The sequence below is a fragment of the Bubalus kerabau genome, chromosome 14 (assembly GCF_029407905.1).
Source record: "Bubalus kerabau isolate K-KA32 ecotype Philippines breed swamp buffalo chromosome 14, PCC_UOA_SB_1v2, whole genome shotgun sequence".
Taxonomy (NCBI): Eukaryota; Metazoa; Chordata; class Mammalia; order Artiodactyla; family Bovidae; genus Bubalus; species Bubalus kerabau.
The window spans coordinates 76,055,218-76,078,194 of NC_073637.1; the positions used below are offsets into that span (position 1 = coordinate 76,055,218).

Genomic DNA, 22,977 nt, shown 5'->3' on the forward strand with positions numbered 1-22,977 from the left:
TAATAATTTTTGATAAATTCTTAATAAATCTATAAGCACATGGACAGATAAATACTGACTTCTAGTCCATTTTACCAAAAAAATAGAAATAGACTTTCAATAAACACATTCCAGGTGAAATAAATTTAACCAAAAAGAAAAAAAAGAGAGAGAAAGACCGGGAAATTCAATTTGCCACAGAGAACTTTGTAACACTTTGTCTAACACAAAATGTCTGGAGATTTGTATGAAAATACAGACATTAAGCACACCTAGGTATAAACCAAGACAGAACACATACTTCAATAAATAACCATAGGATTAAATGCTATGTCATCTCCAACAAAGAATTTCAAAGTAACCATTTGAGAATAGGAAAGGCAGATTTTAACCTTCTATATTTTAACCTTTAATAATTCTGATAAAAATAATTCTGGTAATACTCAAAAAGTACTGCAATATTAAAAGTACTTACACCCAAACATCTTTAAGTTTCAGTGACAGAAATTAACTCAGTGTTCACACAGAAGTAAGTAGTAGTTCCATTCAAAATTTATTGAAATGCAAATTCGTTTAAGGGTTATGCTAGTTAACTAGAGAATATAGCTCCAGAAACTACCTTGGCAGGTTCCTGAATATATGCCAACATTATTGAATGGTTTATTAGAAGCTGAGAATATGAATTGCCTGTCAAGGTTTCAACAATAAAAAAAATTTAAATCCCATCATATTTGTCAATAAATTAGACTTATACAATTAATAATTTCAAAATAAATAAAACCTGAGTTGATTATCCCATTTCCACCCACCCTCAGCATATATACATTTATATCCCATTTTCTGTTAGACCAGTGTGTATCAAACTTTAATAAGCATACATATTTGAGGATCTCATTAAGATGCAATTTCTGATTCAGTGAGTCTGCTATGCAGCCTGAGGCGCTACCTTTCCAACAAGCCACAAGTGGAGTGATGCTGTCTCTGAACCATCCTTGAACAGCACAGTAACTCAATATATAAAGTGAGGGAAAGCTCTGGCCATTTAATGACTGCGGTTTTATAGATTCAATGCTGTTATATTTTGGAATCAAACATAAATAATCAACAGTGATCACAAAAAAGTAAGTCTTAGAAGAAAAGAATGTTTCAGTTAAGTGAGAACTTAAAGTATATCAGATTGGCAGTGCTTCTATTTGTCTTGACAATTGACACCTTTGAAACATTACAATGTAATCAGGACAAAAATTCTAGTTAAGTTTAAAAAATAGTTACTATCACTTGAGGCTCTCCTAGTTATTTCAAGTTCAGAAAATTCAAGCCAGTACACTGTAAAATCTCTATTAAAAATCTTTAATGGTAAAGTGTCCATATAAATTACTTGTAAACCTGCTCTACACTATGCCATCTCCTCCTCCTCTTTCAACGAATAAATGCTTTTTTTTCTTCTGTCTTATAGCTAAACAGCGTGTAACACCCAGTGCCCCTCCCTTTAAAAATCGAACAAAATTGTCTCCAACCAATGGACCCAATGCAAAAAGGTTGGCTTCTTTAACACACTCATAGGTATACGCATCTATTTCCACAGGATTACCCTTACATGTGATTGGCAGGCTTGAGTTATGGCCCAGGTAACACCCTTGCTCCTTCAGAAAAGACAGATTGGGATGAGAGCCTATCAACACTACTGCTGCAGAGAGCTTAAATATTTTCTTCAGTCCAGAGATACTCTGAAGAATGCATTTCATGTCCGACTTAAAGGCAAGCACATGGTGCTCAGGAAAACTAGTATAAGCAGATAAAAGATTTGAGTCTAAAGAATATGACTGAGTACACATCATATGATAGACTTTATGGTATTCTGGGTAAAGCTTTTTGGGAAGCTGCTTGAAAATTAAGTCTGGATCAGTTACTCGTCTGCGAAATACATGAATCACAGGGACATTATTGTTGTAAGCACACAGTACTGCATCAGCTGCGGTAAGCCCAGAACCTACAATTAACACTGGATCCACTTTGCCACGCAACTTTCCTTTGCTTACAGCAGCTCCAAATTCAGGCATTGAATGAAACACAAAAGGAAAATCTTCCCCTTCGATTTCCAGACGGCCAGGAGAGTCTAATGTTCCAGTTGCCAGAGCTACATTTTCAGCAAAGAGACAGAAGGGAATATGAGAACCATCTCCTACTCGCTGATAACCCCTGATTTCCCAGTTTCTCTTGGCAAATTTTGACTTCTCTATCTGTAAATGCTGTGTTGAGATATTTTGGCCTTGACCATCATTATCAACTTGATCTCTGTAGAGTCTTGATACAGAGGTAATGTAAGTATTCTCTCTGAAATTCTTCTGAAGACCCATGACTTTGACATAGTGTTTATAGTAGCGAGCTATTTCCTCTGGCATAACTCGATCCCCTTTTAGGTTCCTATGAAAAGAAAAGGAAGAACATTCCATGAGGATAATACTTTTAGTTTCCATGATTACTACTTCTCCATCTAGTCCACTATTTTATCTTTTTATTCCTCTGGATTGTCTAAGCTAAAACTCTTACCCTAACACTTCACAAAGAAAGAAAGCCTTTCCTTTTCTTTAAAAATGTTAATAAATTAGGGGCTGTCCCTGGTGGTCCAGTGGATAGGAATCTGCCTGCTGATGCAGGGGACGCAGGTTTGATCCCTGGTCCAGAAGATTCCACATGCCATGGAGCAACTGAGACGTGTGCCACAAGTGCTGAGACCACGCTCTAGAGCCCACGAACCACAGCTACTGAGTCCATGTGTTACAACTACTGAAGCCTGTGCTCCACAGCAAGAGAAGGCACCACGAGCAGCTGACGCACTGCAACTCAGAGCAGCCCCCTTGCTCACGGCACTGGAGAAAGCCTGCGTGCAGCAAAGACAACCCAGTGCCACCAAAAATAAATTTTTAAAATGCTAATAAATTATTTTTCTCAATGGAGTAAGTCCCATGAGGGTAGAAACTGTATTTAAAGCATCTTTGTTTCCCCAATGTCTTGTCTAAGTATCTGTTCAGATTAGCTGTCTTTGTCAATAAACTTCTACTAAATAAATGGATTAAAATGTGGCTTACTGAAAATTAGACTGTTTCACTCTATCTCACAATTGTAATCTAAGTAATTCAGCCTACAGTTATACTATCAGTCTGTATTCTATACAGCTGTAGACTGAATTAGATTATAACCATCGAGCTATTACAGGTCTGACTGTAATATATATACTTCTTAAAGATAATATCTAGACACAATTTTTTATAAGTTGCTTTTCATTTTCATAATGACCAAAAATTATTCAGATCTGTCTTTGGCTGAACAAAATCATCCTACATTTAAACAGATAACGTTTCTCTCTGTATTTTCCTACTCATTTATTATTCATTCACCCAGTTGTGTCCAATTCTTTGCGATACCATGGACTGCAGCACGCCAGGCATCCCTGTCCCTCATCATCTCCCTGAGCTTGCCCAAGTTCATGTCCATTGCATCAGTGATGCCATCAAGCCATCTCATCCTCTGATGCCCTTCTCCTGCCCTCAACCTTTCCCAGCATCAGGGACTTTTCCAAAGATTTGGTTGTTTGCATCACATGACCAAAATACTGGAGCTTCAGCATCAGTCCTTCCAATGAGTATTCAGGGTTGATTTCCCTTAAGATTGACTGGTTTGATCTCCATGCTGTCCTAGAGACACTCAGGAGTCTTCTCCAGCACCACAGTTTGAAAGCATCAATTCTTTGGCATTCTGCCTTTCTTTGCCGTCTAGCTCTCACAACCACACGTGACCACTGGGAAGACCAGAGCCTTGACTATACAGACCTTTGTTGGCAGAGTAATGTCTCTGGTTTTCAATACATCATCTAGGTTTGTCATAGCTTTCCTGCCAAGAAGCAATCGTCTTCTGATTTCATGGCTGCAGTCACCGTGCTCAGTGATTTTAGAGCCCAAGAAGAGGAAATCTGTCATTACTTCCACCTTTTCCCCTTCTGAAGTGATGGGGCTGGATGCCATGATCTTGGTTTTCATAATATTTAGTTTTAAGCTGGCTTCTTCACTCCTCCTTCACCCTCATCAAGAGGCTCTTTAGTTCCTCTTCACTTTCTGCCATTAAAGTGCTATCATCTGCATATCCAAGGTTGCTGATGTTTCTCCTATCTTGATTCCAGCTTGTGACTCATCCAGCCCGGCATCTCTCATGATGTGCTCAGTGCTCAATCTTGAACCAATTAGATGTTTGATGCAGGATTCTAACTGTTGCTTCTTGACTCCATACAGGTTTCTCAGGAGACAGGTAAGATAGTCAGGTATTTCCATCTCTTTAAGAGCTTTCCTCAGTTTGTTATGATCCACACAGTCAAAGACTTTAGTGTAGTGGATGAAACAGAAGTAGATGTTTTTCTGCAATTTCATTGCTTTTTTTAATAATCCAGTGAATGCTGGCAATTCGATCTCTGGTTCTTCTTTTTCTAAACCCAGCTTGGACATCTGGATGTTCTTGGTTCACATAATGGTGAAGCCCAGCATGCAAGATTTTAAGTGTGACCTTACTAGCAAGTAAGCCAAGTCAAGGCTATGGTTTTTCCAGTAGTTATGTATGGATGTGATAGCTGGACTGTAAAGAAAGCTGGGCGCCAAAGAATTGATGCTTTTGAACTGTGGTGTTGGAGAAGACTCTTGAGAGTCCCTTGGACTGCAAGGAGATCCAACCAGTCCATTCTGAAGGAGATCAGCCCTGAATATTCATTGGAAGGTCTGATGCTAAAGCTGAAACTCCGATACTTTGGCCACCTGATGCAAAGAGCTGACTCATTTGAAAAGACCCTGATGCTGGGAAAGACTGAGGGCAGGGGGAGAAGGGGATGACAGAGGATGAGATGGTTGAATGGACATGAGTTTGAGGAAACTCTGGGAGTTGGTGATGGACACCGAGACCTGGTGTGCTGCGATCTATGGGGTCACAAAGAGTCGGACATGACTGAGTGACTGAACTGAACTGAACTTACTAGCATGAGAGATGAGTGCAACTGTCCAATGGGTGGCACATTCTTTAGTACTACCCTTCTTGGGAACTGCAATGAGGAGTGACCTTTTCCAGCCTGTGGTCACTGCTGGTCTTTGAGATTTGCTGACATATTGAATGCTACACCTTGATGGCATCATCCTTTAGGGTTCTGAATAGCTCTACTGAAATTCTGGGATCCCATGGTGGCTCAGATGGGAAAGCGTCTGCCCGTGATGTGGGAGACCTGGTTTGATCCCTGGGTTGGGAAGATCCCCTGGAGAAGGAAATGGCAACCCATTCCAGTACTCTTGCCTAGAAAATTCCATGGATGGAGGAGCCTGGTGGGCTACAGTCCATGGGGTCACAAAGAGTCAGACATGACTGCGTGACTCCACTTTCACTTTCACTGAGATTCTTTGACATCCTTCCTACTCATAAGGAGATCTATAAATATAATCTGCTCTTTATGGAAAAAAAAGCACATTAATACATCTTTTATTTTCCACTTGAACTGTAAAGCAATGGGCATTAGTATCCTTAAACAGTGCCCCAGTTGGAGGTAAGTAGCAGAAAAAACACCAAATTAGGGAATTCCCTGGTAGTCCAGTGGTTAGGACTCTGCACGTCCCCTGCCAAGAGCTTTAGTTCAATCCCTGGTTGGAAAACTAAGATCCCACAAGTCATGTAGTGGGGCCAAAAAACAAAACAAAACCCACCAATTCATTTCACACAATTCAGTGTAACTTGTAACTGGAATAAGTGAGAAGCTTAATAACTATAGTAATTAAGATTTAGAATGTATTAACTCTCAATTTTTATAGAAATCCTATGTAATAATTATAATAATTACTACCTCAATTTTGCAAACTAGGAAATTGATAGCTAATGAAATGATAGCTATTTTAAGTTATTTGACCAGTGTCATAACATTAAAAGTTACAGAATCAGAATTCAAACTCGGCAATCAATCTCGAGAGGTCTAACACTTCTCAACACTATGCAAGAGCAGGAACTAAAGCTAATATTTATCACAAGAGTCATTTTCACATGTTACTTAAACACAACATGCTCAACTTAGAAGGACGAACACTTCTGGTACATAAATCATAAAGCTTTTCCTTGTTTACCTGCATCATAAAGGGGAAAATATGTTGAGCAATTTCACTTTTTTATGAAAATTAAGAATTTATACAATTTGCCTGATTTTGCAATTTTACATTTCAAACTTATACAATAAAACTTCTGTTAAAAAAAAAATCCCAAAGTAATATCTGAAAGGTTTAATTTCAATTACCCATGCTGGTCTAAATTTACTCTCCTTAAATCTCAAATTAAGGAAAACTACTGTAGATTAACATGGTTTTTATCTAGCAGGAAGTCAAGCATTTGAACATTACAGCCCTATTTCAAAGGTTTTGTGTAACTTCCTGTTTTAATTTATTGTTTCTCTGAGTGGTCAGAGTAGATTCTCTGTATTGGTAATTCCTATCTGTAGGAATGAAAATGACTTGAAAGTGATAAGGCTTTTCATAATTTCTTTCAACTTTGAATTCTTTGTCCCAAATAAATATAAAATAAACTTGTATTCTTTCAAGTTGAGATTTTCATAATTTCTATTCTCATACTTTACTATTCTTATTAAATATTTACCTCTATAGCCAAGTAGATAATCACATCATAGAATCTATTTTATTCCATCATTCTAAATTATTCATTATGTATACTCTGGTTTTCCTTCGGATTGTATAAGTCTTTTGCCTTTTTAAATTATTCATTATATATACTCTTCTACTCAGAAAAGTCAAATACTTTAGGTGTCTGAGATATGCAGTAGATGAAGTGATTCATTTATAAAAATAAGTATATGCATACTTCAGGAATGTATACATGAGATATGTATACATGAAGATATACATATTCACTTATAAAAATAAGTTATACAAATCCATTCTTAAAAATAAGTAAACAAGTAAAGGATATGTAAGTGGACAAGAAAATAACTAAACAGAGAGTGGTTTAACAGTAGAGTGAGATAAATTGTGTTAACAATCTGTAGACAAGCCCATACCTCTGTGTACTTCGTGTTATAAAATCTCTAAATAGAACTAACTCATAACCACTAAGACGAGGAGGTTTTATTTGAAAGATACAAACATCAATATTATTCATCTAAGACAGGGTCACAACTATTTTGAAATTTGCTGACAGACTCTTTCCCACTGTATATCAAAATTTTAATAGTTTGATCTTTACCTCCGTTTGCTAGATACCCAGTCTTTAAATTTAAGTCCAGGTAGTTCCATCCAATTTCCAAAGCTGATTGTCAACATTGAGCCTTCCATATTCTATTTGAATAAAAAATAAATAAGCAAAAAACACATTTTATCAGTAACATGGTCTTTTTTTTTTTCTTTTTTTTAAACCAACCCCATCTCATTTACTCTAAGTCTGGATAAGGAGAGCTCAAAGAAGTCCTAAATGGTCTGTAAATTACCTCTTGAAATTTATTCCAATTAACTTTCAAATACTTTCAACATTTGGTAGTGTGTATACTCCTTTCATACAGTTATACATTTATAAATCAGATTTACAACATTACCTGATGCCTACACAATGGTGATGGCTTTGGCCTATAAAACATAATTAGATGCAGAATATAGTGTCAGAGGAGCAAATCAGTTATTTTCACACTTTAAACAAAAGGGAAAAAGTTAATTCCTAACACTTTAAGAAACCAGGGAAATAAGCAAGTGGTTCTGTCTGATTAAGAACAGACTCACTGCTGAAGCCAAAGCTGCCTTTAAGGAAGTGGGCCCCTTCACGCTTGCCCTACTTATTTCTATTTTGCTCAGCACAAAGCAAGAAAAGCCCAAAGGCCAAAACCATCTCTCCCAATGACCTCAATGATCTCTTTCAACCAACTCTTTTAAGTTGTGTTTTTGTTTTTTTTTTTCTAATCTGAATCCTTCTTTCCCTGTTTCTATAAAGCCCAGTATTGGGAATGGGAGTCATTATTATTACTACTGGCTAACATTTATAGAGCAATTACTATGCACTGTGGCTTACAGTCTTACTATTTGTAATAGTACAAAATCACCACAGGAAGACAATGCATAAGGCTGCCACTGCTTTGAAGCAGGCTGGCCTGATATTAGGATCAGAACCAAGTTTCAGGTATATTTCACATTACCACTGATTCAAATACATTTCTAGTAATCAAGGCTTATCCACACTTTAACTTTCTGATATGTAAGTGGGAAAAAAGAAAAGATGAATTATTGCCTGCAGCACATTTTTCTACGGAGAAAACAAACAAGTAAAATAAAAACTGGGGAATTTATAGAAGGTAGCCTAAAACTTAAAAACTGTATCATGGCTGTTTCAATAAATGCAGTTTTGTTAAGAATGCTACTTATTAACAAAGCAAACATAAACATGTAAGCTAAAATGCATAGATATTTTGATAGTTGTGATCCATTACCATAAAGGTAATTAAGATTTTAAAAAGTTAGTGATATATTTCATCTACAAATGTTCCAAAACAGTTGTTTGATAAATGTAAACCTTCAGTCATATAACATTGCACTAATACAGGAACATCCAACTGAAATTTATACTTGAGTTGATATTAAATGTTAAAATTCCCATGAAGTCTGTATTTCATAACACAGCAAATATTATTTAACATTTATTGTACAACAAATGAGTACTTACCATATGCTAGACACTATACTAACTTCTGAGAACACAGGAGTAAAAAACAATTATTCGTTGCTGCCTGCTAATGAAACAGGCTGGCTCTTTGTGTTGGTCAGTTTTGTGGTTTAACTTCTGCTATAGACTGAATTGTATCATCCCCCCAAATCCATGTGCTGAAACCCTAACCCCACATGTGATAGTATTTGAAGATGGGGCTTTTGGAAGGTAATTAGGGCTAGAGGAGGTCATGGGACTGATGCCCTGATAACAGGATCAGTGACTTTACAAGAAGATTTTACCCTCTCTTTGGTGAGGGCAGGAAGAGGAGCCCTCACCACAGACTGAGTCATTTGGCACCAGGGTCCTGGATCTTCCAACCTTCAAAATGTGAGTGTGTTTTTAAGCCACTCACTCTATGGTATTTTTGTTTTAGCAACCCAAGCAGACAAATATAATTTTTTTCTTTTACAATATATTTTTTTCATTTAAGCTCTTGAAAAGGTAGGGAAATAATAGGTAGTACTATGAAATATTGTGTGAGATTTTGTAAACTCTACAATAAGTAAACAAACATTTTTTTACTATGCCCAACATTCTTAAATATTCTCTATATAATTCTTAGAAAACACTTATTCTAAGACACTACCAGTAATCAAAGTTGGCTTAATTTCTACTAGCAATTAACTTGGATTTAACTGAACACATTAAAATTCTCAGATAAAGATGTGGTAATCACCATATATAACCTTATATCATGTTTAAGAATCAAAACGGTCTTATCAAGACATCATACAAAATAACTCACACTCACTAAAATGCTAAGAAAGAATGCTAAGAAAGATATACTCACGTGCCAAGCTCCACCAGGTGGACCTTTACCAAGAACTAAGTGAGGGATATAATGATGCTGTTCTAATTTCCAATGCAAAACGGATGGATAATCATACCCAAAGTCAGCATCTGGATGAAGAAGTGTGTCGAAAAGTACTGCAACTGGATTGGATGATCGGCCCTCAAGGCCCTCAGACAAATATTCTAAGTCCTAAATAAGTTAAAAAAAAAAAAAAAAAAAAAGACATAAAGAAAAAAGGCAGAGTTTGGAAAAAACAAACAAACTCCAGCTAACATAATAGAGAAAACCATTACTCCAATCCAGCATTTTACAGACAGCATGCAACAAAACACTGATGTTCCTAAGAGATCTTAATAGATTCTCAGGTCAAATAAACATGGGAAATGGTTGGTTTCAAAAAGCTAATCAGATCATTTTACTACAAAATTTGAAGATGGCTTTAATATGGCAGTATGCCTTAATATATCTACCCTGACACTTTAATAATAAAAAGCAGCATTTCCAAAACTTATCTGAGCATAAAGCACCTATTAAAAACTCCATCAGGGTGTAATTTGGGAAATTCTGCTCTAATTAATTCAGGAAAACAAATGGAAGTTAACTCAGCAAAATATATTTACAAATCTAAAATTAAAATGTTAGAAAGTGTTATTTAAAAGGAAAGGTTTTCAGCTAAGAAATACAATGCTCATGTAGCAGAAAATTAACCTTGTCTCAGTATAAAAAATTGAAAAGGACTGACATGTAAAAAATAATACCTGATCAACAATGGAAAGATGTCTTGCTTCCTCTAATTTACTATGTAAGATTGTATTTGGATGGATTGCTTCTGATGATAAATACGGTCTGTAGCCTGACAGCATGTAAGAAAGGCAGATTCCTGAGGGTCCATTTCCTATTTTTAAAAAAGGGGAGAGGGGTATATCATTAATCTTAACACTCATGTTCTTTGGCTTTTCCCATTTCACAGATGGCTTTTTTCCTCCATCAATTCTTCCTTCCCTGAATTCTTAAAACCAAGTATTTGCAAGAAAATACTTTTACTTTCTCTCCTGTTTTCTTCAGGGGATCTCACCTACTCAAAACTTCAACTCACTATGCTGCTAACCTCAAACTCAGACTTCTAGGCTGAACTCTTACTATCAAAATATATCCCGTATTTCCATATGCCACTTTTTCACTCCACCTGACTGAACGACTAATAACCACGTTCAAAAGCAAATTCATGACTTCCTCCATTTTCGGTGCCCTCTCCTTTAAACCTCATTCCTCCTCAAAGTATTATACTTACTAGCAAAATCCTGAGTTAGATTATAGTTCTAAACCTCTTCTGTCACCTTTATCCATTCAGCTGTTATAGCTATTCTCATTCATATACTCTCACTCAGAAGACAAAAATCTCTTCTTGTTCAAGAGTCACCTACTCCAAATCATTTCACATTTTACATTCAAATGACTTTCTGTAACACAGTCTTCACTGTATTAACCAACCTGTCCTAAAGCCCATCACTGTCTGTTTCTGACTATCAAGAGCTTTCCACATTCTGCTCTCAACCGTCTTCTAAGCCCCACCTCCTAACAACCTCCCTCCTGTATCTGTATCTCCTTTACCTAAAGCAAAACTGGAAGCCGGCTTTTTTTGTTGAACCCTGTTAAACTACTTTGATTTCTATAGTTCCTTTAGTCTGGATTGCCACTTTTCTATTACCTCCATCTACCAAAAATTTAATCCACCTGGGACAACTTTTAGCCATCAAAGAAAATTCTGATCCTTGCCTAATATTTTGCCCCAAATAAAATAAACTCAAAGATGTAAATATGAAAAGTAAAATCATGATATCAGAAAAGAGAGCAATATTTCTACATATAATGCTCTAGTAGGAAGCCTTTAAGTATGACACAAACCTCAAAAGAAAGGAAAATATAAATAATTTTACTTCACAAAAACTTTTAAAATTACAAATACTGAGGAAAAGAGCTAATTTCCTTGAAAGAAATGAAAGACAAAACTAAAAAAGTAAAATCATAATACCAACAGAACAGAAAATGCATTTGACAAAATCGAATAATACCTGTGCTCAAATTACTGCACAATTGCACTCATCTCACACGCTAGTAAAGTAACGCTTAAAATTCTGCAAACCAGGCTTCAGCAATATGTGAACCATGAACTTCCAGATGTTCAAGCTGGTTTTAGAAAAGGCAGAGGAACCAGATCAAATTGCCAACATCCTCTGGATCATCGAAAAAGCAAGAGAGTTCCAGAAAAACATCTATTTCTGCTTTATTGCCTATGCCAAGGCCTTTGACTGTGTGGACCACAATACACTGTGGAAAATTCTGAAAGAGACAGGAATACCAGACCACCTGACCTGCCTCTTGAGGAACCTGTATGCAGGTCAGGAAGCAACAGCTAGAACTGGACATGGAACAACAGACTGGTTCCAAATAGAAAAAGGAGTACGTCAAGGCTGTATATTGTCACCCTACTTATTTAACTTATATGCAGAGTACATACATCATGAGAAACGCTGGGCTGGAAGAAGCACAAGCTGGAATCAAGATTGCCAGGAGAAATATCAATAACCTCAGATATGCAGAGGACACCACCCTTATGACAGAATGTGAAGAACTAAAGAGCCTCTTGATGAAAGTGAAAGAGGAGAGTAAAAAAGTTGGTTTAAAGCTCACCATTCAGAAAACTAAGATCATGGCATCTGGTCCCATCACTTCATGGCAAACAGATGGGGAAACAGTGGAAACAGTGTCAGACTTTATTTTTCTGGGCTCCAAAATCACTGCAGATGGTGACTGCAGCCATGAAATTAAAAGACGCTTACTCCTTGGAAGGAAAGTTATGACCAATCTAGATAGCATATTCAAAAGCAGAGACATTACTTTGCCAACAAAGGTCCATCTAGTTATGGTTTATTCCAGTAGTCATGTACGGATATGAGAGTTGGACTATAAAGAAAGCTGAGAACCGAAGAATTGATGCTTTCGAACTGTGGTGTTAGAGAAGACTCTTGCGAGTCCCTTGGACTGCAAGAAGATCCAACCGGTCCATCCTAAAGGAGTTCAGTCCTGGGTGTTCATTGGAAGGTCTGATGTTGAAGTTGAAACTCCAATACTTTGGCCACCTGATGCGAAGAGCTGACTCATTGGAAAAGACCCTGATGTTGGGAAAGATTGAGGGCAGGAGGAGAAGGGGACAACAGAGGATGAGATGGTTGGATGGCATCACTGACTCAATGGACATGAATTTGGGTGGACTCCAGGAGTTGGTGATGGACAGGGAGGCCTGGTGTGCTGCAGTTAATGGGGTCTCAAAGAGTCGGACACGACTGAGCAACTGAACTGAACTGAATACCTATTCATGTAAAAACTTTCAATGAGCAACAAAGGGGAACTTAACTTGTTAATGAGTATCAACAAAAATCCAATAGTTAACATCATACTTAATGGTGAGAATTTAGGGGTTTTTTCCCCCTAAAAGATCAAGGCAAGCATGTCTTTTCTCATCATTCCTATTCAATACATACCATAAAGGAAATCCTAGCTAATGCATTAAGACCAGAAAAAGAAATTAAAGATACACAGATTGAGAAAGAAGAAACAAAACTGTCTTTGTTTGTAAATGCTGTAATTATGCACAAAGTCCAAAAGAATTCACCAAAAAACTCCTGGAAGTAACAAGCTTACAGTAAGGTTGAATGATACCATCAGTCAGTCACCTCAGTCGCTCAGTCCTGTCTGACTCTTTGTGACCCCGTGAACCGTAGCACACCAGGCCTCTCTGTCCATCACCAATTCCCAGAGCTTGCTCAAATTCATGTCCATCAAGTGGGTAATACCATCCAACCATCTCATTCTCTGTCATCCCCTTCTCCTCTTGCCGTCAATCCTTCCCAGCATCCAAGTCTTTTCTAATGAGTCAGCTCTTCGAGTCAGGTGGCCAAAGTATTAAAGCTTCAGCTTCAGCATCAGTCCTCCCAATGAATATTCAGCATTGATTTCCTTTAGGATTGACTGGTTTGATTTAGGTCATACCTGAATGGCCTAAATGGTTTTCCCTACGTTCTTCAAATTAAGTCTGAATTTTGCAATAAGGAATATATGATCTGAACCACAGTCAACTCCCAGTCTTGTTTTTGCTGATGGTATAGAGCTTCTCGGAGAAGGCAATGGCACCCCACTCCAGTACTCTTGCCTGGAAAATCCCATGGGCAGAGGAGCCTGGTGGGCTGCAGTCCATGGGGTCGCGAAGAGTCTGACACGACTGAGCGACTTCACTTTCACTTTTCACTTTCCTGCACTGGAGAAGGAAATGGCAACCCACTCCAGTGTTCTTGCCTGGAGAATCCCAGGGATGGGGGAGCCTTGTGGGCTGCCGTCTATGGGGTCGCACAGAGTCAGAAACGACTGAAGCAACGTAACAGCATAGAGCTTCTCCATCTTCAGCTACAAAGAATATAATCAATCTGATTTTGGTATTGACCTTCTGGTGATGTACTCATCTCCTGTGTTGTTGGACATGAGACCTAATATAAAACACTAAATTATAAAACTTTCGGAAGATAACATAGGAGAAAATTTAGGTGACCTTGGTTTTGGTAATGAGTTTTTAGATGTTTAAGACCAAAAGCAAGATCTATGAAAGAAAAAACTGATATGCAGAACTTCATTGAAGTTTAAAATTTCTGCTCTGCCAAGTCACTGAGACAGTGAAAAGACAGGCCACAGACTGGGAGAAAATATTTACAAAGCATATATGTGATAAAGCATTTGTCTTCCAACAACGTAAGAGACAACTATACACGTGGACATCACCAGAGTCAATATCGAAATCAGACTGATTATATTCTTTGCAGCCAAAGACGGAGAAGCTCTATACAGTCAGCAAAAACTGTGGAGCTGACTATGGCTCAGATCCTGAACTCCTTATTGCCAAATTCAGACTTAAATTGAAGAAAGTAGGGAAAACCACTAGGCCATTCAGTTTAGTTCAGTTCAGTCGCTCAGTTGTGTCCTACTCTTTGCGACCCCATGAATCACAGCACGCCAGGCCTCCCTATCTATCACCAACTCCTGGAGTTCACTCAAACTCACATCCATCGAGTCAGTGATGCCACCCAGCCATCTCATCCTCTGTCGTCCCCTTCTCCTCCTGCCCCCAATCCCTCCCAGCATCAGAGTCTTTTCCAATGAATCAACTCTTCACATGAGGTGACCAAAGTACTAGAGTTTCAGCTTTAGGATCAGTCCTTCCAAAGAACAGTTATGACCTAAATCAAATCCCTTATGATTATACAGTGGAAATGACAAATAGATTTAATGGATTAAATTTGATAGACAGAGTGCCTGAAGAACTATGGATGGAGGTTTGTAATGTTGTACAGGAGGTGTTGAGCAAACCATCCCCAAGAAAAAGAGATGCAAAAAGGCAAAACGGTTGTCTGAGGAGGCCTCACACACAGCTGAGAAACAAAGAGAACCAAAAGGCAAGGGAGAAAAGGGAAGATATACCATCTGAAAGCAGAGTTCCAAAGAACAGCAAGGAGAGACAAGAAAGCCTTCCTCAGTGATCAGTGCCAAGAAATAGAGGGAAACAATAGAATGTGAAAGACTAGAGATCTCTTAAAATGAGAGCTACCAAGGGAACATTTCATGTAAAGATGGGGACAAAAAAGGACAGAAATGGTATAGACCTAACAGAAGCAGAAGATATTAAGAGGTAGGAAGAACAAAAAGATCTTCATGACCCAGATAACCACAATGGTGTGATCACTCACCTAGAGCCAGACATCCTGGAATGGGAAGACAAGTGGGCTTTAGGAAGCATTACTACAAACAAAGCTAGTAAAGGTGATGGAATTCCAGCTGAGCTATTTAAATCCTAAAAGATGATGCTGTTGAAGTGCTGCACTCAATATGCCAGCAAATTTGGAAAACTCAGCAGTGGCCACAGGACTGGAAAAGGTCAGTTTTCATTCCAATCCCAAAGAAGAGGAATGCCAGATAATGTTCAAATTACCACAAAATTGTACTCATTTCACATGCTAGCAAGGTAATGCTAAAAATTCTTTAAGCTAGGCTTAAATGGTACGTGAACGGAGAACTTCTGATATACAAGCTGGATTTAGAAAAGGCAGAGGAAAGAGATCAAACTGCCAACATCCGTTGGATCATAAAAAAGCAAGGGAATTCCAGAAAAAACACCTACTTCTTTTCTTGGTTATACTAAAGCCTCTGACTGTGTGGATCACAACAAACTGTGGAAAATCCTTAAAGAAATGGGAATACCAGATCACCTAATCTGCCTCTTGTGAAACCTGTATGTAGGTGAAGAAGCAACAGTCAGAACCAGACATGGAGAAAAGGACTGCTTCCAAATTGGGAAAGGCATACATCAAGGCTATCTATTGTCATGCTGCTTATTTAACTTATATAGAGAGTATATCATGAGAAAACACCAGGCAGGATGAAGCTCCAGTGGCAGTCGATACTGCTGGGAGAAATTATTAATAACCTCAGATATGCAGATGACACCGCTAATGGCAGAAAGCGAAGAGGAACTAAAGAGCCTCCTGATGAAGGTGAAAGCGGAGAGTAAAAACCTGGCTTAAAACTCAACATTCATAAAACTAAGATCATGGCATCTGGCCCCATCATTTGATGGCAAAGAGATTGGGGGGAAAAATGGAAACAGTTATGGACTTATTTTCTTGGGCTCCAAAATCACTGTGGAAGTTGACTGCAGCCATGAAATGAAAAGATGGCTGCTCCTTGAAAGAAAAGCTATGACCAACATAGAGAGCATATTAAAAAGCAAAGACATCACTTTGCCAACAAAGGTCTATATAGTCATAGTTATGGTTTTTCCAGTAGTCATGTATGGATGTGAGGGTTGGACCATATAGAAGGCTGAATGCCAAAGAATTGATGCTTTCAAACCGTGGTGTTGGAAAAGACTGTAGACAGTCCCTTGGACTGAAAGGAGATCAAACCAGTCAATCCTAAAGGAAATCTACCCTGAATATTCATTGAAAGGACTGATCCTGAAGCTGAAGCTCCAATAACTTTGGCCACCTAATGCAAAGAACTGACTCATTTGAAAAGACCCTGATGCTGGGAAAGATTGAAGGCGGGAGGAGAAGGGAACAACAGAGGATGAGATGGTTGGATGGCATCACTGACTCGATGGACTTGAGTTTGAGTAAACTCCGGGAGTTAGTGATGGACAGGGAGGCCTGGTGTGCTGTGGTCCATGGGGTCGCAGAGAGTCAGACACAACTGAACAACTGAACTGAACTGAACTGAGTATCTGAGACAAAGAATCAAAAAGAAGTAACGCTTGAAAGACTACACAAAAAGAATACAAGCAAGCACTTCACAGAGAAATATACACACAAGCAGAATGCACCTCAAGTCCCAAAGATCTTCCATTCTTAACACCAAGAACCTGAGTATGTTATGTTACAGAGAAAAAGGACTTTGTAAATGTGATTAAAGTAAGGACCATGAGCTGGGGTAGAGTACCCTGGATTATCCAAGTGTGCCCAAACTAATCACACAAGTCCTTAGAAACAGTGACCCTTTCCCACCTGTGTTGAGGAGGAATCTAACTATGAAAGGTTAAAAGAAAAACAGCACTGCTAGCTTTGAAGATGTAGAAGTGGTTCAGGAGCCAAAAGAATACCAGTAGCCTCTAGAAACTGGAAACGCAAGGAAACATTCTATCTACCCTAGAGCCTCCAAAAGGAATGCAGCCCAGCTGATATCTTGATTTTAGTCCAGTGAGACCAGTGTTGGACTTCCATTCTATAGAACAGTCAGATAACACATTTATGTTATAAAAGCCACCAGGTTTGTGGTAATGTGTTCACAACAGAAAACCAATTACATATAGTAAGGACATTAGCCCATTATGGTGCTAGTGCCAGCAACAATGGCCCTATATACAGGAGGGTAAGCCACTCTTTCGCTTGCTAAGGCAAAACAGGAACAAATTGTTTTGGGGGAATGTGAGGTGGGTGAGTAGGTACAGATGAAAGTTTTTCCTTTTGTAACCCTGCTATGGCCTAACCAGAAGAAGACAGGCTTCCTTTACCTACTGCAAGACATCCAGAATAGAAAACCAGGTGGACATGCATAGGAAGTGGAGCACGAGGTTTGGTTTCCGGCACAGGACTGCTGCAGATGCTCTATCGGCTCCCTTACAGGAGAACCTAGTACAGAACTCCCTTGCCTCCCCTCTTTCCTTCATTTATTTTGTCTCCTAGGGAGAGATGTCCAAATGCCAGACAGAGGGCAGAAGTTTCCTCTGCATTAACTTTGAAACAGGCCATCAAAGAAACTAAGGAAGCTGTATGCCATCAAGGTTCATTACGTCCGTAATTCCTTCCTTTGGCTTGGCTTCCCACTGGAGTACTTGTCCACATTAATGAGTGTCTCCAATGGCTCAGCAGGTAAAGAATCTGCCTGCAATGCAGGAGACATGGGTTTGATTTTTGGGTCAGAAAGAGCCCCTGGAGAAGGAAATGGCAACCCACTCCAGTCTTCTTGCCTGGAGAATCCCATGGACAGAGGAGCCTGGTGCGCTATAGTCCATGGGGTTGCAAAGAGTTACAGACGACTGAGTGACTAAACATACAACATACATACTGGGTTTGCCAAAAATCTTGTTCAGGTTTTTTTGCCTCATCTTCTGGAAAAATCTGATTCAACTTTTTGGCGAACCCAATACATAACAGGTAATTAAATACAGGCAATAAAACAAAACCATAAAATTATATAATTCTGAAGTAATCAGGTTTTATTAATAGCTTAATTTTTAATATCTTATATACCTATCTATTGAGGTGGATGGATATATAATAGTAATAGGTGGTTAAAATATTATAAACATAACTGTAGAGTACTATAATGTTCTAACGAGTACTGACTACCAATTTACACATGTTTCTCAACTACTGAGTTTCCCTGTCTGTCCATACTTTACACTATCAGTGTGCTATAGGATTCTAAGGCACAATTCAATAATGTACATAGGATTCCTCTGTACAGGGTTCTAATAACACTGATTATCATCGTGACCATGACACTGTCATATAAGTAACATAACTGATAGACTACCGATGTTTTAAAATAATAGAGCAATCTCAGCCCTTCAATGAAAAAACGTTTCACTCTAATACAGAATCTAATGTCAGATAAACCAATTCCTCTTTCCAAAGACTTGGTTATTGGTTATCAGGCAACCTAAGAATACTTTTCAATACAATCCTATGGATTTGTGCTACATATAACCGTACATTTATAAAAGTAGTAAGGATCATAACTGTAATTTTAAGAGATAAAAGGCAATAAAACTTACCTATTACTACCACAGGCAAAGTCACTGATGAATCTTCAAGTAAAGAAGTTTCTTCAACTAATGGCATAGCTTTAACTTTTTGCCCCAAATTATCACCAAAATATTGCACTAATGAATTAAAAATCTCTCCTTCAGTTTCAGTGTCACTGTAGTTTCTTTTAAAAGAAAAACATGGAACAAAAAACAACAGATATATAGTCAATTTAGCCTTTATAAAAATCTGTCTCATTCACTTTTTATTTAGGCCACAAAATATTCAACAGTTCCATAAAAGGAGAAAAGGAAATCCTTTTGATTAATGCTCTCAAATTAGCTACATGTCAATGTACACCACTTTCTCAGAAATCCTAAATACAGTGGTCCCTTGCTATCCAATGGGAGTTGGTTCTAGAACCCTGCCCCCAACCCCCAAAAATCAAAATCCATGGATCCTTAAGTCCCTTTTATAAAATGGCATATTATTTGCATATAACCTACCTACACCCACCCACAGAATCTAAACTGTCTCTAAATTAACTGTATCACCTAATACAATATAAATGCTATGTATGCAGTTGTCTTCATGCAGCAAATTCAAATTTTGCTTCATGAACTTTTTCTTTCTCAAATATTTCCCATCTGCAGTTGGTTGAACCCATGGATGTAGAACCTGTGGATACGCAGGGCTGACTTTAGCTGCTGTCTCTTTAATGACTTGAAGGCAAGTTTTAAATAAGAAGCTATTTTTAATGACCAAAGACACAGGACTGTATTAGGCATTTTTACAATTATCTGAGATCTCCTAGGAATGGAAAGTGTCTCCTTCATTTTTTTTTCTTCCTCATTAATAAAAAGGTGTGTGCATTAGAGGCAGTATATATATACGTAGGCTTTCCTGGTAGCTCAGACAGAAAAGAATCTACCTTCAATGCAGGAGACCCAGGTTTGATCCCTGGGTTGGGAAAATACCCTGGAAAAATGAATGGCAATCCACTCTAGGATTCTTGTCTGGATAATTCCATGGACAGAGGAGCCCGGCGGGCTATAATCCAAGGGGTCACAAAGAGTTGGACACAACTGAACAACACTTCCACTTTTCATGTGGAACAAGATAGCTACATACAATATTATAAGGAAAAGTTACTGAACTTTTACAATATTACAAATTGTGCGTTTTGGCTAAACAATAAGGTTTATACATCTTATTCTCAGAGATACTGAAAAGTGCAAAGATCTTAATGTTGATTTCCAATCTACCTTCTTTCCCAACTGCCTCCTGAGAAACTAGTTTTGGCATTCTGACACGTTCATGCAGTTAAATGGAGCATCCTCTGAGCACAGTTAATTTTCTGCATTATACGAGATTACTTCAAAACGAATTCCTGAGTTAGAAACAGGCCAATTATCTGAAAGTTAACCTGAGTACTTACTAGTGGGTAAGTATGGTTATTGCTATTCCCCAAATGACAATTATTCCCCAAAATGACAATTATCAATCAGTTATTTCACAAGACTCACTGATCCTAGGGAAGGAAGACAAATGGAAAGAATTAGGCAGAGAGCAATAATTTCTCCTTCCTATAACCGTCCAATTCCCCAAACTACCCTGGGAAAGGGCAGAGTTCCCCAGGATACACTAACAGCTTTCCTTCCCCCAATAATTGGACTTCCCTATCAATACATTGGCCCATTTTGGTCAGAACAGATTTCATTTAATATGGCTACTCCTCACACTGCAAGGCTGCCCCTGGAAGAAACAACTTAAGATCAACTATCCCTTTCAGATCATTTCATCTCTTACCATTGATCAGATCCAGATGTACTAGCTGTCTTGCCTTCTGTTTGACAACTTCTTGCTTGACGACTGAACTCAACATGAGTGAATTATACTTGGGCTTGTCCCTCATACTTTTCCTAAATGTGTGTCAAGGACAGATTCCTCAGCTTCCTTTGGATGCCTCTTTTTTCTTAATATATATATTTTATTGAAGTATTCTTGACTTACAATGTTTCTGGTGCAGTCATTCAGTTTACATTTACACATAAATTATTTTTGAGATTATTTTCTATTATAGGTTGTTACAAGATATTCACTATAGTTCCCTGTGCTATATAGTTAACCTTTGGGGCTTTTTGCATATCTATTTCTTTAAAATTAGAACTAGCATTCTATTCACACTAAGTCAAACAAGTGGAATCAAAATGTCATAAATTTTTCAGTTAGGCAAAAATTCATGTTTTTTTTTTAAATATATATTACATACTATTTAAAAGATTTTCTACTATGCTTGATAAAGGTTTGAGAAAGAACATTACAAAAAAAAAGATGGAATGGCAAAACTGGAAAACAAACTAAATGAAATCGTGGAAGAACTGAATGAAATACAAGAAGTGAAGCAAACTAGATAAAAGTAAAAGATCATCATATAGTCCAGTAATTTTTAAACAAAGCTACTTATCAGAAACATATCTGGGGCTTTGGAGAAAAACAGCAATATCTGAGCATTTGTATTTTTCAAAAAATTTCAAGATAATTCTGATATGCATTTGGATTTTAAAAAGTGATTACAGGTTTTTCCATTAAATGGTAGGTTTGATGATATAGAACTTTCTGTTGATGAATCATGATACAATGTTATTAAGTAACAGTTACATAATCACAATAGTAAAAGATACTAATCAGCTTTCACAACCCATAGGGAGACAAAAAATAAAAGAGTTGCAAAACAAAATGGGAACATGATTAACAATATAAAATAATTACATACAGTTTGGGGGATCAAAGAAAAGATATACCAATCTGAATGCAGAGTTTCAAAGAAAAACAGAGATAAGAAAGCCTTCTTAAGGGAACAATGCAAAGAAATAGAGGAAAACAATAGAATGGGAAAGACTAGAGATCTCTTCAAGAAAATTAGGGATAACAAGGGAACATTTCATGCAAAGATGGGCTCAATAAAGGACAGAAATGGAAGGGACCTAACAGAAGCAGAAGATATTAAGAAGAGGTGGCAGGAATACACAGAAGAACTAAACAAAAAAGGTCTTAGTGAACACGACAAGCACGATAGTGTAGTCACTCACCTGAGCCAGACATCCTGGAGTGGGAAGTCAACTGGGCTTTAGGAAGCATTACTACAAACAAAGCTAGTGGAGGTGATGGAAATCCTGCTGAGTTATTTAAAATCCTAAAAGATGATGCTGTTAAAGTGCCGCACTCAAAACGTCAGCAAACTTGGAAAATTCAGCAGTGGCCACAGGATTGGTAAAGGTCAGTTTTCATTCCAATCGCAAAGAAGGACAATGCCAAAGAATGTTCAAACTACTGCACAACTGCACTCATTTCACATTAGAAAGGTAATGCTCAAAATCCTTCAAGTTAGGCTTCAACAGTATGTGAACCGAGAACTTTCAGATGTACAGGCTGGATTTAGAAAAGGGAGAGGAACCAGAGATCAAATTGCCAACAACCAATGGATCATAGAAAAAGCAAGTGAATTTCAGAACACCTACTTCTGTTTCGTTGTGCTAAAACCTTTGACTGTGGATCACAACAAACTGGAACATTTTTATGGAAATGGGAACACCAAACCACCTTACCTGCCTCCTGAGAAATCTGTATGCAGGTCAAGAAGCAACAGTTAGAACTGGACATGGAACAACAAACTAGTTCAAAATAGGGAAAGGAGTACTTCAAGGCTGTCTATTGTCATCCTGCTTATTTAACTTACATGCAGAGTACATCTTGTGAAATGCTGGGCTGGATGAATCACAAGCTGGAATGAGGAGTGCCAGGAGAAATATCAATAACTTCAAATATGCAGATGATATCACCACAATGGCAGAATTGAAGAGAAACTTAAGAGCATCTTGATGAAGGTGAAAGAGGAGAGTGAAAAAGCTGGCTTAAAACTCAACATTCAAAAAATGAAGATCAGGGCACCTGGTCTCACCATTTCATGGCAAATAGATGAGGAAAAAATGGAAACACTGACAGAATTTATTTTCGTATGTTCCAAGATCACTGCGGATGGTGACTGCAGCCATGAAATTCAAAGACGTTTGCTACTTGGAAAAA

The 22,977-nt window shown here is 37.9% G+C and overlaps 1 protein-coding gene across 1 annotated transcript in view; it reads right to left on the reverse strand.

Annotated features, from left to right (window-relative positions):
• Positions 1 to 509: 509 nt before the first annotated feature.
• The window catches only part of OSGIN2 (oxidative stress induced growth inhibitor family member 2), a 29,455-nt gene continuing 6,987 nt past the window's right edge, over positions 510 to 22,977 (reverse strand). Inside the window, exons 2-6 of the mRNA XM_055546715.1 lie at positions 18,921 to 19,075; positions 10,303 to 10,439; positions 9,542 to 9,733; positions 7,246 to 7,337; positions 510 to 2,403 (exon numbers count right to left, since the gene is read on the reverse strand). Of these exons, the coding sequence (XP_055402690.1) occupies positions 1,371 to 2,403; positions 7,246 to 7,337; positions 9,542 to 9,733; positions 10,303 to 10,439; positions 18,921 to 19,075 (1,609 nt within the window). The 3' untranslated portion in view covers positions 510 to 1,370. The remainder of the gene's footprint in view (positions 2,404 to 7,245; positions 7,338 to 9,541; positions 9,734 to 10,302; positions 10,440 to 18,920; positions 19,076 to 22,977) is intronic.